Raw genomic sequence first — 19,431 nt, 5'->3', positions numbered from 1 at the left:
ACTGTAAGTGGCCCTTCCACGACAATAAACTTTCATCAACTGCAACTGACGGTCCTGGCATGTAGGGCAACTGAAATGCTTCAAATAAATGATCAATCAAAGGACATAGCTTGAACAAGTGGTCGCGGTTTGGATCTTTCTTATCTGGCTCATTTCTGTTGTCATTCAAATGAAAGAATTTCAGCAGCAAAGAGAATCGGTTACGTGTCATGACAGCTGCAAAAATAGGTGTTGCATACATAGGATCTGTAGACCAGTACATCTCAATATCTGGTTTTCTGATTATTCCCATCAACATCAAAATCCCAATGAATTTTTTCATTTCGTTTTCATCAGTGTCAAACCAAGCACGAACACGGGAATGTGGAGGTAAATTGGGATTTTTCTCAATAAACTGTGCTGCATACAGATTTGTCTGATGAACAAAATGTCTGATCAAATCAGGTGACACAAACAGCTCATAAAACTGCTCAGCAGTGTAATTGTTTACATCAACAATAAAGCCACACGTTCCCTCAAATGAATGCAGAAAAGGTAGTTCACCACGGGCAGCAGCCCAGCTGAGATGCTGGGGTTACACCCACTCAGCGCCGTCATCCGATGCGTCTTCATTCACAGTATCATGCAGCGCACGTTGCTGCTCATCACTGTCGCTAAAATCTTCTTCAGAACTGCTACAATCATGATCAGAACTGTCCAAAATCGCCTGCAAAGCCTCACTTGAAGTCAGTTTACGTTTCGCCATATTCACAGCTGTTACATGCGAATCACGTCACATGACCGGCCAAAACAACCACAGACTTGTCGAAATACAACGTAGTAATAATACCCACGCCAAACCGTCAGTTATACTACTTGCCAGGCATTCATGTAACCACAGGCAAATGTGCCGGATAATTCCGGCAGTATGGCGTTAGCAATAAAACAACGGTGCCGGATATATCCGGCAGAGGGCGGTTAAGGGGTTAAATAGGTTTTTGTAGCCTTCCTCTAAACCAGGGGACTGAACAATCTTTGTTTTCAGATCTTTTGAGAGTTGCTTTGAGGATCCCATGCTGTCACTCTTCAGAGGAGAGTCAAAGGGAAGGAAGCACAACTTGCAATTGACCACCTTAAATACCTTTATATCTCATGATTGGACACACCTGTCTATGAAGTTCAAGGATTAACAAGCTAATCCAACCAATTTGGTGTTACAAGTAATCAGCATTGAGCAGTGACAGGCATTCAAATCAGCAGAATTACAAGGGGACCCACATTTTTGCACAGCCAATTTTTCACATTTAATTTAATTTCATATGACTAAATACTGCTTCACTAAAAATCTTTTTTCAGAAAACACTGCAGTACTCAGATGTTCCTAGGAAATAAAAGACACACCACTGTTATCTTTTTTGTTGAAAGTAGAGTCAATTGTTATGCAGGCTGAGAGGGGTTCCCAAACTTTTTCATATGACTGTAAATTACCATGGCTGTTCGTTTGTCTGTCCAGGATTTTAAATCACCTGTCGCTCGCAAACCGTCTGAACTATTGACCTGAAATTTATAAATCTACTACGTGATGTCTGCTATCCTCTTTCGGGGTGACGATTGACCTCAAAGGTTATTCCTCTTTTATTTTTTATTTTATTTGATTGTAGAATCAACTCACTGCAGTGGCCAGTGGGGCAGCTGTGCAGAGCATGTATATAGGCGCCGTTCTTATTCCCTACCACCTTCGCCGTCACTTCACCTACCTCTTCATATCTTAAATCATTCTTGAAGCAGATTGGAAACCTAAGTGCCAGCTTAAGTAAAAAATTAAAGAAAACGTGCTAAGTAATTGCAACACAAAAACTGACTTAATCAGTTTTAATGTGAAAAGATGCCGACGAAAGAAGAGAAGAATCTGGCCGCTAGGGTGGAGAAAAGAAGAGCTGCTCAGGAAGCAGCAAGCACGTCAACCTCTGAGCAAACTAATCATAAACGGAGAAAGAGGATGAAAACTAGGAATGCTCAAGTCAAGTGTATTCACTGCACGTTATTGTGCAGTCCGCCATTACTGTTCAGTGTATAAATGCAAATCTATAAATGATAACCCTCATTCTTTCCTTCTTATCATAAATAATAAACTCGTGTCCCTCACTTCATTACATTTTAAAATGACTCAGCTTTGATAAATTTATTTTACCACATTATATTCCCATAACAAATTACTTGGTGTGCTCTATTCAGTTAAATTTAGTTTTTTTATTTCAGAATTATGATGCGGTCGTTTACTTCAAGTAGCAAGGAATAACACAAAGCTATTAAAACTGTGTTTGCTGCTGAGCATTTCTGTTTTATATTGTTGTCTTTGAAATTACTTATAGAAATGAGCAACTATCATTCTGTACATTGTACTGTCATAACGTTAAAAATTATTTCTTTCCCTTGAGCTTGTGCTCTCACAAGTAGCATACACAACACATTTTTAAAACATATGCCGTTAAAATCATTCAGGTGTATTACACTGAAGAATGTTTCACTTTTAATGATAATGACAAAAGTAAATCTGGTTACATCTAATAAAGAGAGAGTTGCAGGTTTAGTTTGTTCCCCTAATTCTCCCTTAAACTGCATGTGCTAAAAATGTACAAAAGAAAAGTTAAAGATTGTTTTGGAGCTCAGTACATATAAATCAGCTTGAGCGGAGAAAGACCTCAGGACCTTACAGTAGGTTATTAAAACTGCCTTGTTCACCAGTAGAACACTCTGATCCATACATACAATCATTGATGACTCAGGCGCCACTGCGAGTGGCAGCTATTCCAGCAGCTCCGTGTATGACTATTTTTCTACATTTCACTGTTAACTCCTACCTTTTATGTGAATTTCCCCTTGGGATTAATAAAGTATCTATCTATCTATCTATCTGTCTAGAACATCGATGATAAGAGCTGTGCTGTGCTGTGTTGTCTCTAGACCTACTTTTGTTAAATATATTATGTATCAACCTTATCTGGCCATGACTATGTGGACATTACTGTTAGTTTTATTCTCTTCTTTCAGGTAAAGGGGAAACCACATTAAAGTGATCAAAAACATACAAAACAAACCTGCCCAAAATGATAATAGAAATCTGTGTGATTATATAAATGTTATTATGGATGTAAAGAGATAGTTCATGGTATATTTTTTTTTCCATTTCTTTCAGATATACTGAAGAACCTTCCAGAATGTTTAACAGCAGTCTGTCCGTGTCAGAGTTTGTTTTGCACTGTGAAATTAAGCCTGAACAAATAAATATAACAGCCACTCTGCTCATATTGATCTATCTGGTGTCCCTAATTGGCAACCTGTTGGTTATCCTGATCATCATAATGAACCATCAGCTGCAGTCACCAATGTATATCTATATCTGCACTCTTGCAATGATAGACTTGGCAAATAGTACAATCCTAATTCCAAAAATGGTATCTGCTGTTATTTTTGACTCATTAGTAGTTGCATATACTGCCTGTTTAGCCCAGATGTATCTAATATTATATGTAGAGCTGATGGAATCTCTTCTACTAACATCTATGGCAATTGACCGATATATTGCTGTCATTTTTCCATTAAGATACCCTTCAATTGTTACAAGTAAAGCTGTATGTATTGGTGTTACGTTATTGGCAATTAGTGCTTTCCTAATTGAAATATATTGCTTAATGTTTGTCAGTGAGCTTTCTTTCTGCAAGACTAATATACTGCCTTACTGTTTCTGTGATTATGCTACAATGGTTCATATCGCCTGTACAGAAGATCCCAAATACTTGCTTATTTTTTCAACTATAGTTATCACAACTGGAGTTTTTCCGTTAGCACTAATTCTGTTTTCTTATTTTATAATTGCTTTGGCTGCACTAAGGACCTCATCTGTTGAAGGAAAGAGGAAGGTTTTCAGCACCTGCCTTACTCACCTTCTAGTGGTCGGACTGTTTTATATACCACTTTTGACATCGTACATATTGCCAGGTGCAGGAGTAAAACTTTCCACAGAAGCATATAATACAATGGTCATTGTTGGAAATGTAGTTCCTCCCATGATGAATCCTATAATCTACAGCTTTAGGAACAAGGAGATAAAAAGCAGCATTTATAAGCTTTTCTCTGGGAAGAGAACATCTCCGAAAATAAATAATCAGTAACTGTAACAGTGGTTATTAGCGATATCCATTCAAACATTTTCAAAAGTGTTCTTTACTGGCATTCTACATGCTGTATATTATGCCTAATTTGTTTAAAGGTTTAATAATTTACCACAAATTTTCATGGGAAGAATACAAGATAAAATAAACACTGTTTTTTATTGGGTTTATTTTAGTAAACATACTTCATATGGTGACAACTAATTTAACTGGGTTTATTAAAGTCACAGGATTTTTAAAAATGGTTTAACTTCGTTGAAACAAACTGAAAAGCCAAGACTGTACTAAAGGAAGTTTAGAAATTTGGTCTGGCGGATGGGTGATTCGTAAATGATTCATTCTATTTGTACCACTTGTTTCAATGAATCATCAGAATCAATTTCCAACCACGAATGAAGCAATTCAGTAGAGCTAAACGTGAATGCTATAGCACTGGCATGCTTATTTGTTTAAAATGTATGGGTGATTGTGCAATTACCAAACCTCTGATTCATGATTTTCGCTTACTAACTTACAATTCTTTTTTGTTAGAATTAAATCATTATCTGCAAAAGCAAACTCTGTCATTAATCATTTTCTCATTCCTCATACAAGTGCAACAAACTTACATTGCATTGTTTTAATGGATGGTTTTGTATTTATTATTAGATTGTTTTAAATAGAATATATAAACATAATACTAAACGAAAAAGTTTTGTACGCTCCACAAATTACTCACAGTAAACTGAACTTTATAAAAATATCATTATAACTTCTAATGTATTTTACTTTCAGCTTTGTATGCACTTTTTACCAGTAATTGAATGTATCAAGCATATTTTATTCACTAAATGTTTCAAGTTTGAATGGAATCATTACCCAAGAACGAGTCACATAATTCTCATTCATTTGATTTGTGTATGAAGTACTAGGGTGTTGTACTGTGTTAGCCAGTATGAATGTAAAGAAAAGCAAAGCAAAATGACACCTTTTATTGGCTAACTAAAAAGATTACAATATGCAAGCTTTCGAGACAACTCAGGCCCCTTCTTCAGGCAAAATGTATGAGTAACACAAAACTTATTCATTTGATTTGTGGACTGAATCATTTTCTGAGGATAAGTCAGAAGATTCTTTTGTTTTGTAAACATGTCACACAATTGTCATTCACTTGATTCAAGACTGAGTCACATGATTTTACTTTGAGTTAAATCATTTAATTTCTACCCAATAATAATAATAATAATAATAATAATTCTTTACCCAAGAACAAGTCATACAATTCTTGCTCACTTATGATTCTGAATCCTTGCATCTATTTTCAGAATATTGTCATGATTTGTGCATTTAAAAAGGATAGTATTTCAATTTGAATTACCAGCAACTGTAAAACATAATTTAATAACTATAAATTATATATTATAATTAAATAATTAATAATTTGTGATTCATTCAAGCAGAACCCCCCCTAAAGATTTTGCTTTTAAATATTGATGAATCAATAATAGTTTGAAAGAATTAAATCAGTAAAGTGAATCGAAATGCCCATCACTAATGGTAGCAAGTAATTTAACTGTTTTTTTTTCAAGTTAAATAAATTATTTGATTAAAATGAATATAATTGAGTGAACGTGAAATGTTTTAACTGATGAAAAATTTGAATTTGGCCTAATCCAATTATAACTTAACTGTTTTCAGTATTCAATATCAACATATGTAGGTTAATTGCATAAATCTGAAAATGATGCATTACAGTCCTCAGACTGTTAATTCTTAAGCATTGAAAAGAATTCAGTGGTTCATAAACATGAACTACATTGTTGGTGGAGAAGGAAAGGTTGCTTTTGTGGTGTAGGATGTGTGACATTTCTGCCAGTTTATCATAAAGTTTGCACCATAAATCAGTTTCCATAGCCACAAAATAATGCAGCATATGGGGAAAAATAAGCTTGATACCTATCTTTAAATTTCCTTCGAGTTGTGCAAATGTGTGGGCTCACAAGAAGCAATTTGCACCATTGAGTCAAAGGGGATGTAACCTTATGAAAATATACTTACTTTTGGCAAATTTAGAATTTTCTGCCAGGAAAAATCACCTGGAAAATGTAGAAGAAGTTCAGAAAAGTTTTATCATAATATATATTTATCAAAATATACCCATGCAAACTTATTTTAAGCATTTATTATTTAAGCATACAGATGAATAAAGTAAACAGATATGATCATTTGGAGTTAAATTAATGCAAGGTACCTTTATATAAAACACATTTGGTGTTGAATTTTTGAGTGAATAAGGTTGTATTCTTCATTATGTTAATCGCAGTATTTTCATTTAGCTTCATTATGAGTTTATAACAATAGTTATTCATTAAATACCCTTACACATTCAAAATATTAATTGATATTAGCAGCTAAAACATTGATTAAATGTACATTGTAGAGTGTGGCTGGGGCTCTTGCCCGGCTAGGACGCCTCCACACTGTGAGGACCAGGGGAGCAAGCGTGGGCAGAGCGTTAACCTCCCAACACTAGATGGCAACGTCTCTGGGTTGCAGCGGTACCTCGGACTCCCACTGGGAGTTGGAGTTTGGTGCAGCCCTGTTGGGATCCACAGGCGCTGCCAGGGGGTGCTGCAGCAGGAGCTGCTGAGCCCTTATGGGCAGTTCTTCCGCCACACCCAGAAGTGCTGCCGGAAATGAGTCATCAAGCACCTGGAGCATTTCCAGGTGCCTTATAAAAGGAGCCAGCCACCACTACTCCGAGAGCCAGACACGGGAGAAGGAAGATGAAGCTTGACCAGAGGAGTGGAAGAGAAAGGAGAGAAAGAGAAGCAAGAGAATTGTTTGTGTGCTGTGCTTGTGCTGAGATTGTGATGTACTTGTGGGAACCGGGGAAAACCGTGTGTGCTTTGAACTTGTGTCCCACGCTCGTCTCTGTCGGGTGGTCAACATCTTGCAAAAAAAATATAGTTATTTTAATTGTACAGCAATTTTTACAGTGTATGATGCAAACTTATATTGTATGTTAACCGCAACCTAAACATTCTAGGCATATCCAAACTGAAAGTCTTTGTCACTTCCTCATGTAACTTTGAAGTTGTTTGTAGTCATGTGACAAAGGAGGAATGATAACTTGGGAATTTCTTGCTTGTTAAAAGTAAATACATGACATTCAACCAACATGATCTGTTTTATTTTGAAAAATAAAATATATTGTTACATAAATGAAAGTAGTTAAAAAGAATTACAAGTAGAAATAATTCTTTAAAATAACTATTACCCATGTTCACATTCTTCAGTATTGATATAATCAAATAATTTCACTTTTAAGACAACATTTTGGTTCATGTTGTAGTACTGAAGACATGGTGTAAAGAAAGTCTGGTACCCTTTTAGCAGTTTCCTTCAAGAGTAATTCAACAATTCAAATCATTGCTTTTTATTACTCTTTAAATCAATTGGCTTACTCTCTGGCTCAGATTACAAAGATGCAAAATATCAGTAAAATGCGAAATGTACAGTGTGTCAGCCATTTCATGGGAAAAGTTAAATACAAACCTTAGTTGCTACTAGGATTTCATATCTTCTTGACTTACAGTGCCCTAATATGCAAGATATAATCTAAGGAAAATTAACTCAAAAATGATTCTTGGGGTATGTTATCATTATCACAATTTAAATTCACTTTACTCATGTTTTAAGCATTTTTACGGCTTTACATATCCTGTTCTAGTGAAACTAAATTTTATTTCTTGGGTGTGTCATTTACAACTATGATTTAGGTGTAAACAAATTAAACTTCATTGCTTTAAATACCAGCATAGGTCACGTCAGGTCAGGTTAGGGAGCATGCGTTGGCACAGCGCATTGCCACTCCCACCACACGACAAAACAGCTCAGGATCCCGGTTGGCAACCCCCCAGGCAGACTGCTGCAGCCAGGTGTTATGTAGGTGGCCCCCTTGTCCTGGTCAAGCCACTTGGGACCTGAGGATCAATGAGGATCCTGCGAGCCGGATCACCCTCTGGGAATTGCGCCACATGGCCATAGTGCCAACTGACACACCCCCACAATGCAGGTAATGTGCCTTGTTTGGGATTCCGTGAGCAACTGCTCATTCGACACAAAGTCCAACCAGGATACCCAAGAGACACAGTGCCGAAGGAGTCCAGTCTTTGTTTCAGGTCACTGGATATCGTCAATGTCTCGCAACCATATAGCAAAACACGGAGCACCAGGAAAATTGGAACTTTGTCATTTTGCAGAGATATTGGGAATGCCACACACCACTTTCAGGCGACCCCATGACCCCTCATGCTCTCCCAGTCTGTCTACTAACTTCATAGGAAGAGTCAACAGAGGCATGAATGTCACTGCCAAGGTGAGTAAACCCCTTGGCGAGGTCGACACTCTCTCCACAGACAGACACACTGCTGATGGCTGTGCCCCAGAGGTCATTAAAGGCACCAATCACACAAATCATTTCTAAAGTATTTTGCCATTATTTAATTGCATTATGTTAAAATGTAATCAAAATTAACATGTTTTTAAATTTGAAAAATAAATCTTGGAGAAAATAGAGTCTGTAGGCTCAATGTATCCGTTTCTAATGCAACTGCCATCATTTTGTCAGATGTCATAGTAACTCAGTTCATTTATGTGCAAACAAAGCAGTCAAATTTCATAGCCACATGATCACAATTTGCATTACAGTGTCACACAGTAATGGTACCAAGGGGACATGTTCCCTAAATCAGGTGATTTTTTTTAACATTTCTCAATTGGAAAAAGAGGGTTTGGACAGAATGTGATTATTCTGGAATATTTTCCAGATTGTCTATGATGTGTTGTTATTTTTCTTGGGAAAAAAGACTGATTTGCGTAAACTGACTTAATTTGCATAAGAGACCACCTTTGTTTGTAAACATATTGCAAAGAGCTTTGGGAATCTGTAGTGATTTCTACAGTGGCAATCAAAGATCAAGACTTTGTACATAAAAAATATCTTTTTAACCGACAAATACTGCTTGTTACTACTGTATATGAAAGTGGCTTTAGGCTTGTGTGTCTTCAACAATCTGGCAAACCAATTACACACTGCACATAACATAAGCATGCAGGTAGTCAGTCAGTTATGTTCTAAACTGCTTTGTCCTGAACAGGGTCACAGAGGGTGCCGCAGCCTATCCAAGCTACCATAGGGTGCAAGACAGGAACAAACCTTGGGCAGGGTGCCAATACTTCAACACCCCAACCACACACCAGAGCCAATTTAGTATCGCCAAGCTACCTAACCTGCATGTCTTTGGACTGTGGGCCGAAGCCCACGCAGACACAAGGAGAACATGCAAACTCCACACAGAGAGGACCCGGAACATAAACCCTCATCTCCTTACTGTAAGGCAGAAGCTCTACCACTGCGCCAGACTATGCAACATATTATAGTGATGGGCATTTTGATTCGCTTTACTAACTTGATTCTTTCAGACTACCCATTTAAATGAGTCGATTCTATTGACTCATTTGACTTGTTTGGTTCATTCTGAGTCTAGCTTATATGAGAAATCTGGTGGGGATGGGGCCTCTGCTCTGATTGCATCACAAATCTACTCTCTATATATAAAATCCTAAGCCTAAATGTGCAACGATTTTATGTGATGTTTTTATGTGATGTTTTTTGTCACGCTTCAAATTGGGCTTATTTTAAAACCTACATATATATGTTTGGTATCATTCTTTTCAGAATTTATCGAGCTTTAATGTGTTGTTAGATTTTCAGATTCTTATTCCATTTTTAAATTATAAAAAAATATCAAGTTGTGGTTTTTAATATCAAGAAAGTTGTAGGTTTTATTTTTGATAGAGTAAACGTTTTTTCACAAGAACAAACTATTAAAAAAAATTAAATTATTCATAACATCAATGTTTGTATTTAGGTGATTTAGTTAGCTGAAGGTCGAGTTACGATGACCCATTGCATACCACTTTAGATTTCATGAGATTTTTCCTGTTATTTAAATGAGTCATTTTTTTTAAAAAAGTTTTTTTATCTATAAGAATGTCAGTTAAAACAAATGGATCATTTATTTAGTCTCTTATAAATACTCATTGAGCATAGTGGACCTCAGTTTAACGGGAATACTCCAATTGGTAAGAGAGTAAATATTTTATTCTCGTATCATGATTTTTACTCCATTACATTTTACATATTCATAGATTTTCGTGATTTTTGACTCCAATAAATAATCTTTTTTTTTTTACATTTACAGATTTGACTAATATTCTGGCTGCAACTGGGGGTTGGGCACCTTGGCCCCACTAGTATATATATAATACATACTTTTTTTGACATTATGTGTGTATGCATGTGGTGTATGTAAAATAATATCAAAATATATATAAGGATTATAAGGATTTTGACATGTGCCAAATAGGATTCTGCTGTTTAAAAATGTATTCATAGGCGTTTCCTTATTTTAATGCCTTTTTTCAATGCTATCTTTTCTTTGCATAGGGCATCTCCATTCTTTGGAACTTGCAACTTCTGTTATAATGGTTAGGGGTAGGAAGTACACAGCGAGAGTCGTCAATTGTATGATAATGTAAAAGGTCATTGCCATGCACTCTGAGACTAGATAAACATTCTTTATGTGTGATGTGTGCTTTGCTGTGTACTCATTTTGACTTTAAATAATACAGAATTCTTGCTTTAAATTCTCTGATTTACATTTGATGTTGGCAAAAGATAGAACTGAATTTTTGGTTTCGAGCTTTCCCTTCATTCCGAGTTAGGCTATATTTCCCAATCCCTATTTTAAAATTGTCTTTTTTTGCTGAAGACATACCAATTAAAGTTAGACAAAACAAAACAAGACAACAAGACATAAAGACAGAATTTATTTAGGGTTCTGATCTTAGCTTTGTTAATATGTGTTTTTTTTGTGTATTGATCTTTACTTCATCTGACTATTTTCTTGTCCACTCCTAAACACATAGTTTGTTTCTCTGCCACTTGCGTTCCATCCAGGAACCAACATAATTGCAATATGCATTTCTTCCATTTTGATATACTTTTGTAATTCTTCAGGGTAAATTAATGTTGTCTGACTACAATACTGTTTTTTTTGTCTACTCCTTTGTGAGTTGACCTACTTTTCTAATTAAATGTGCCTTCTGTTAAAGTCAAGAGTGGTTACTTGGTAATATAAAAATCTCAGAGGTATAACCTAAAAATATCCAACGTGTCAGTAGTCCCTTCAAGGAGGTGAACAGATTTAAATAGTGCATCTTTAGTTACACTTAAAAATCTTTACTTTGCTGCACTGCATGCGGTTCTAGCATGGAGCACATCATGTACATTTTTTTTTTTAACAAACTTTGTCATCATCCCTTTACAACATAGAGAGTCAACTGTTCATAGTGAGAAAGCTCATCTGATTTTGCCATAAATGATGACAACAATCTTCAACTGAAAGAACATCTCAGGTTAGTAGACTATGTTTCAGGATATCGTTGCCTCGCTTTTTCTTCATGTTTATGTTTGAAGGTTTCAAAGGGTGTTGTGTAGATTCCTTGTGAGATGCAGTCCATTGATAAAATTATTATTTTTCAACTGACACAAGCTTTACTTACATCTACATTTTATTTTAGTTCGATAAAGCGTTTATGGATGCAATTGTCACTACGATCCTGCAGCTTCCAGGCATGGCATTTGGCTGCCAGCTTGATGCAACTTGCATACTTTACCTGTGTGGCTTTTTCACATGGTACTGTGGTTGCAATTCCACATCCCTCAGCCATGAATGTTAATGTAGATAGAAAAGAAAAATTTGATCTGTGAGAACAACAGTGCGCAATGATAGACAAGGATTCTGTTAAAGTGTGTTTCCTAAAATTATTTACGTGCGTTCAGAATAGGGTCTGGCTTCTTATGACCAAGAAATGGAAAAAGATGATTCATGTTACAGATTAACAGACATCTAGATGGATGGGTTATGATTTTATTTTATACAATGTATAATTGGTAGATATTCCAACATTAAAGGAGGTGAAATGAGTTCCTTGCACTCACATAGTAAGTCACTGTTCAGAACCTAACCATCAGAAATTCAACGAATTGACTGAGAACATCAAAGGAGTCTATGGTTGGAATTGACCCAACAACCTTATTCTTTACTGTCCAGTACCTCCGCCCTGCAATCATCATCAACCGAAATACGCACATGCTTTGGGCACCACAGAGTTTTTTTTTCCCTAGCTGTCATGCCCTTATCTCTTTCACTCTCACACTCATTGTTCTTATTTGTCTTCTTAAACTTTAATCTGTACTGTTAAAAAAGATGTTTTCATTGGCGTAGTGAGTGAGTAAAGTTTAAAAGTTTGTTATGAAGGTGTCATCAGATATGCCATTTGTTTCAAACTCATGTAAGAGTAAGGGTTTCGTTTCTATTGAGTGTAACACAGCCTGCTGGGTCTGACCAGCACTTAATTCATCAGCTGATTGGAGTAACAAAAAGTCTTCATTTTATTATTTCTTTTACTGAATTTTCACATAAAAGAGATACAGTCATATGAAAAAGTTTGGGAACCCCTCTTAATTCTTTGGATTTTTGTTTATCATTGGCTGAGCTTTCAAAGTAGCAACTTCCTTTTAATATCTGACATGCCTTATGGAAACAGTAGTATTTCAGCAGTGACATTAAGTTTATTGGATTAACAGAAAATATGTAATATGCATCATATCAAAATTAGACAGGTGCATAGATTTGGCACCCCAACAGAAATATGACATCAATACTTAGTTGGACCTCCTATTATAAATATAACAGCCTCTGGACACTGTCCTCCTATAGCCTTTGATGAGTGTCTAGATTCTGGATGGAGGTATTTCTGACCATTCTTCATACAAAATCTCTCCAGTTCAGTTAAATTTGATGGCTGCCGAGCATGGACAGCCTGCTTCAAATCATCCCATAGTTTTTCTATGATATTCAAGTCAGGGGACTGCAACGACCATTCCAGAACATTGTACTTCTCCCTCTGCATGAATGCCTTTGTAGATTTCGAACTGTGTTTTGGGTCATTGTCTTGTTGGAATATCCAACCCTTGCGTAACTTCAACTTTGTGACTGATGCTTGAACATTATCCTGAAGAATTGGTTGATATTGGGTTGAATTCATCCGACCCTCGACTTTAACAAGGGCCCCAGTCCCTGAACTAGTCACACAGCCCCACAGCATGATGGAACCTCCACCCAATTTGACAGTAGGTAGCATGTGTTTTTCTTGGAATGCGATGTTCTTCTTCCACCATGCAAAGACTTTTGTTATGACCAAATAACTCAATTTCTGTCTCATCAGTCCAAAGCACTTTGTTCCAAAATTAATCTGGCTTGTCTAAATGAGCATTTGCATACAACAAGCGACTCTCTTTGTGGCGTGAGTGCAGAAAGGGCTTCTTTCTCATCACCCTGCCATACAGATGTTCTTTGTTCAAATTGCGCTGAATTGTAGAATGATGTACAGATACACCAACTGCAGCAAGATGTTCTTGCAGGTCTTTAGAGGTGATCTGTGGTTGTCTGTAACCATTCTCACAATCTTGCGCATATGCTGCTCCTGTGTTTTTCTTGGCCTGCCAGACCTGCTGGTTTAACAGCAACTGTGCCTGTGGCCTTCCATTTCCTGATTCCATTCCTTACAGTTGAAACTGACAGTTTAAACCTCTGAAATAGGTTTTTGTAGCCTTCCTCTAAACCATGATACTGAAGAATCTTTGTTTTCAGTTCTTTTGAGAGTTGCTTTGAGGATCCCATGCTGTCACTCTTCAGAGGAGAGTAAAAGGGAAGGAAGCACAACTTGCAATTGACCATCTTAAATACCTTTATATCTCATGATTGGACACACCTGTCTATGAAGTTCAAGGATTAACAAGCTAATCCAACCAATTTGGTGTTGCAAGTAATCAGCATTGAGCAGTGACAGGCATTCAAATCAGCACAATGACAAGGGGACCCACATTTTTGCACAGCGAATTTTTCACATTTGATTTAATTTATATGACTAAATACTGCTTCACTAAAAATCTTTCTTCGGAAAACACCGCAGTACTCAGATGTTCCTAGGAAATGAAAGACACACCACTGTTATCTTTTTTGTTCAAAGTAGAGTTAATTATTATGCAGGCTGAGAGGGGTTCCCAAACTTTTTCATATGACTGTAAATTACCATGGCTGTTCGTTTGGCTATCCAGGATTTTAAATCAACTGTCGCTCGCAAACCTTCTGAACTATTGACCTGAGATTTGGTATACATCTACTACGTGATGTCTACTATCCTCTTTCGGGGTGACGATTGACCTCAAAGGTTATTCCTCTTTTATTTTTTATTTTATTTGATTGTAGAATCAACTCTCGGCAGTGGCCAGTGGGGCAGCTGTGCGGAGCATGTATACAGGCACCGTTCTTATTCCCTACCACCTTCGCCGTCACTTCACCTACCTCGTCATATCTTAAATCATTCTTGAGGCAGATTGAAAACTTAAGTGCCAGCTTAAGCAAAAAATTAAAGAAAACGTACTAAGTCATTGCAACACAAAAACTGACAATCAGTTTTAATGTGAAAAGATGCCGACGAAAGAAGAGAAGAAGCAGGCTGCTAGGGTGGAGAAAAGAAGAGCTGCTCAGGAAGCAGCAAGCACGTCAACCTCTGAGCAAACTAATGATAAACGTACAGAGAAAGAGTATGAAAACTAGGAATGCTCAAGTCAAGTGTATTCACTGCACGTTATTGTGCAGTCCGCCGTTACTGGTCAGTGTATAAATACAAATCTATAAATGATAACCCTCATTCTTTCCTTCTTATCATAAATAATAAACTTGTGTCCCTCACTTCATTACATTTTAAAATGACTCAGCTTTGACAAATTTATTTTACCACATTATATTCCCATAACAAATTACTTGGTGTGCTCTATTCAATTTATATTTAGCTTCTTTATTTCAGAATTATGATGCGGTCGTTTACTTCAAGTAGCAAGGAATAACACAAAGCTATTAAAACTGTGTTTGCTGCTGAGCATTTCTGTTTTATATTGTTGTCTTTGAAATTACTAATAGAAATGAGCAACTATCATTCTGTACATTGTACTGTCATAACGTTAAAACTATTTCTTTCCCTTGAGCTTGTGCTCTCACAAGTAGCATACACAACACATTTTCAAAACATAAAAAAATGTTTAATGTAAAATCATTCAGGTGTATTACACTGAAGAATATTTCACTTTTAATGATAATGACAAAAGTAAATCCGGTTACATCTAATAAAAAGAGAGTTGCAAGTTTAGTCTGTACCCCTAATTCTCACTTAAACTGCATGTGCTAAAAATGTACAAAAGAAAAGGTAAAGATTGTTTTGGAGTTCAGTACATATAAATCAGCTTGAGCAGGGAAAGACCTCAGGACCTTACAGTAGGTTATTAAAACTGCCTTGTTCACCAGTAGAACACTCCGATCCATACATACAGTCATTGATGACTCAGGCGCCACCGCGAGTGGCAGCTATTCCAGCAGCTCCGTGTATGACTTTATTTTTCTACCTTTTTCTCTATTTCACTGTTAACTCCTACCTTTTATGTGAATTTCCCCTTGGGATTAATAAAGTATCTATCTATCTATCTATCTATCTAGAACATTGATGATAAGAGCTGTGCTGTGCTGTGTTGTCTCTAGACCTACTTTTGTTAAATATATTATGTATCAACCTTATCTGGCCATGACTATGTGGACATTACTGTTAGTTTTATTCTCTTCTTTCAGGTAAAGGGGAAACCACATTAAAGTGATCAAAAGCATACACAACAAACCTGCCCAAAATGATAATAGAAATCTGTGTGATTACATAAATGTTATTATGGATGTAAAGAGATAGTTCATGGTATATTTTTTTTTCCATTTCTTTCAGATATACTGAAGAACCTTCCAGAATGTTTAACAGCAGTCTGTCCGTGTCAGAGTTTGTTTTGCACTGTGAAATTAAGCCTGAACAAATAAATATAACAGCCACTCTGCTCATATTGATCTATCTGGTGTCCCTAATTGGCAACCTGTTGGTTATCCTGATCATCATAATGAACCATCAGCTGCAGTCACCAATGTATATCTATATCTGCACTCTTGCAATGATAGACTTGGCAAATAGTACAATCCTAATTCCAAAAATGGTATCTGCTGTTCTTTTTGACTCATTAGTAGTTGCATATGCTGCCTGTTTAGCCCAGATGTATCTAATATTAAATGTAGAGCTGATGGAATCTCTTCTATTGATGTCTATGGCAATTGACCGATATATTGCTGTCATCTTTCCATTAAGATACCCTTCAATTGTTACAAGTAAAGCTGTATGTATTGGTGTTACATTATTGGCAATTAGTGCTTTTCTAATTGATATATATTGCATAATGTTTGTCAGTGAGCTTTCTTTCTGCGAGACTAATATTCTGCCTTACTGTTTCTGTGATTATGCTACAATGGTTCATATCGCCTGTACAGAAGATCCCAAATACTTGCTTGTTTTGTCAACTATAGTTATCACAACCGGAGTGTTGCCGTTAGCAATAATTCTGTTTTCTTATTTTATAATTGCTTTGGCTGCACTAAGGACCTCATCTGTTGAAGGAAAGAGGAAGCTTTTCAGCACCTGCCTTACTCACCTTCTAGTGGTCGGACTGTTTTATATACCACTTTTGACATCGTACATATTGCCAGGTGCAGGAGTAAAACTTTCCACAGAAGCATATAATGCAATGGTCATTGTTGGAAATGTAGTTCCTCCCATGACGAATCCTATAATCTACAGTTTTAGGAACAAGGAGATAAAAAGCAGCATTTATAAGCTTTTCTCTGGGAAGAGAACATCTCCGAAAATAAATAATCAGTAACTGTAACAGTGGTTATTAACGATATCCATTCAAACATTTTCAAAAGTGCTCTTTAGTGGCATTCTACATGCTGTAAATTATGCCTAATTTGTTTAAAGGTTTAATAATTTATCACTAATTTTCATGGGAAGAATACAACATAAAATACACACTTTTTACGGGGTTTATTGTAGTAAACATACTTCATATGGTGACAACTAATTTAACTGGGTTTATTAAAATCACAGGATTTTTAAAAGTGTATTTAACTTTGTTGAAATAAACTGAAAAGCCAAGAGTGTACTAAAGGAAGTTTTGAAATTTGGTCTGGCGATGGGTGATTCGTAAATGATTCATTCTATTTGTACCACTTGTTTCAATGAATCATCAGAATCAATTTGCAACCACGAATGAAGCAATTCAGTAGAGCTTAACGTGAATGCTATAGCACAGGCATGGTACATCAGCCTCATTTGCTTGTTTGTTTAAAATGCATGGGTGCTTGTACAATTACCAAAACTCTGATTCATGATTTTCGCTTACTTCACTTACGATTCTTTTTAGTTAGAATTTAATCATTATCTGTAAAAGCAAACTCTGTCATTAATCATTTTCTCGTTCCTCATACAAGTGCAACAAACTTACATTGCATTGTTTTAATGGATGGTTTTGTATTTATTATTAGATAGTTTTAAATAGAATATATAAACATAATACTAAACGAATACGTTTTGTACGTTCCACAAATTACTCACAGCAAACTGAACTTTATAAAAATACCATTATAACTTCTAATGTATTTTACTTTCAGCTTTGTATGCACTTTTTACCAGTAATTGAATGTATCAAGCATATTTTATTCACTAAATGTTTCAAGTTTGAATGGAATCATTACCCAAGAACGAGTCACATAATTCTCATTCATTTGATTTGTGTATGAAGTACTAGGGTGCTGTACCGTGTTAGCCATTATGAATGTAGAGAAAAGCAAAGCAAAATGACACCTTTTATTGGCTAACTAAAAAGGTTACAATATGCAAGCTTTCGAGACAACTCAGGCCCCTTCTTCAGGCAAGATGTATGAGTAACACAAAACTTGTTCATTTGATTTGTGGACTGAATCATTTTCTGAGGACCTGAGAACTTTATAAAAATATCATTACTTCTAACATGTATTTTACTTTCATCTTTACTTTAGCATGCACTTTTTACCAGTAATTGAATGTATGAAGCATATTTTATTCATTAAATCTTTCAAGTTTGAATCGAATCATCACCCAAGAACGAGTCACATAATTCTCATTCATTTGATCTGTGTATGAGTAACACAAACCTTGTTCATTTGATTTGTGGACTGAATCATTAGTAGTTGCAGTCAGAAGATTCTTGTTCTTTTGTTTTGTAAACATGCCACAAAATTGTCATTCACTTGATTCGAGAATGAGTCACATGATTTTACTTTATTTGAGTTAAATCATTTAATTTCTACCCAAGAACAAGTCACACAATTCTTGCTCACTTATGATTCTGAATCTTTGCATCTATTTTCAGAATATTGTCATGTTTTGTGTATTTAAAAAGGATATTATTTCTGTTTGAATTACCAGCAACTGTTAAACATAATTTAAATAACTATAAATTATATATTATAATTAAATAATTAATGTGGATTCATTCAAGCAGAACCCCCCCCCCCCAAAGATTTTGTTTTTAAATATTGATGAATCAATAATAGTTTGAAAGAATCAAATCAGTAAAGTGAATCGAAATGCCCATCACTAATGGTAGCAAGTAATTTAACTGTTTTTTTTTCAAGTTAAATAAATTATATGATTAAAATTAATATAATTGAGTGAACGTGTAATGTTTTAACTGATGAAAAATTTGAATTTGGCCTAATCCAATTATCACTTAACTGTTTTCAGTATTCAATATCAACATATGTAGATTAATTGCATAAATCTGAAAATGATGCATTACAGTCCTCAGACTGTTAATTCTTAGGTATTGAAAAGAATTCAGTGGTTCATAAACATGAACTACATTGTTGGTGGAGAAGGAAAGGTTGCTTTTGTGTGTAGGATGTGTGACATTTCTGCCAGTTTATCGTAAAGTTTGCACCATAAATCAATTTCCATAGCCACAAAATAATGCAGCATATGGGGAAAAATAAGCTTGATACCTGTCTTTAAATTTTCTTCGAGTTGTGCAAATGTGTGGGCGTCACCAGGAGCAATTTGCACCATTGAGTCAAAGGGGGTGTTCCCTAATGAAAATATACTTACTTTTGGCAAATTTAGAATTTTCTGCCAGGAAAAATCACCTGGAAAATGTAGAAGAAGTTCAGAAAAGTTTTATCATAATATATATTTATCATAATATACC

At 35.8% G+C, this 19,431-nt stretch overlaps 2 protein-coding genes across 2 annotated transcripts in view; both read left to right on the top strand.

Annotated features, from left to right (window-relative positions):
• LOC114641203 (olfactory receptor 1M1-like) overlaps positions 1 to 19,431 on the top strand; it is a 63,167-nt gene that overhangs the window by 2,932 nt on the left and 40,804 nt on the right. The window lies entirely within an intron of this gene.
• Positions 16,105 to 17,130, top strand: LOC127527588 (olfactory receptor 1-like). The gene has a single exon (XM_051926695.1). It carries the CDS (start codon positions 16,114 to 16,116, stop codon positions 17,065 to 17,067), a length of 954 nt encoding a protein of 317 aa, XP_051782655.1. The 5' UTR covers positions 16,105 to 16,113; the 3' UTR covers positions 17,068 to 17,130.

This window comes from Erpetoichthys calabaricus, chromosome 4, assembly GCF_900747795.2.
Source record: "Erpetoichthys calabaricus chromosome 4, fErpCal1.3, whole genome shotgun sequence".
Classification (NCBI taxonomy): Eukaryota; Metazoa; Chordata; class Cladistia; order Polypteriformes; family Polypteridae; genus Erpetoichthys; species Erpetoichthys calabaricus.
Note: the sequence above shows the minus strand (reverse complement) of the source record. Positions and strands in the feature narration are given on the sequence as shown.

Bases quoted from the DNA above. Each gene is read 5' to 3' on its own strand.
- LOC127527588 (XM_051926695.1), top strand. From the start codon at position 16,114: ATGTTTAACAGCAGTCTGTCCGTGTCAGAGTTTGTTTTGCACTGTGAA.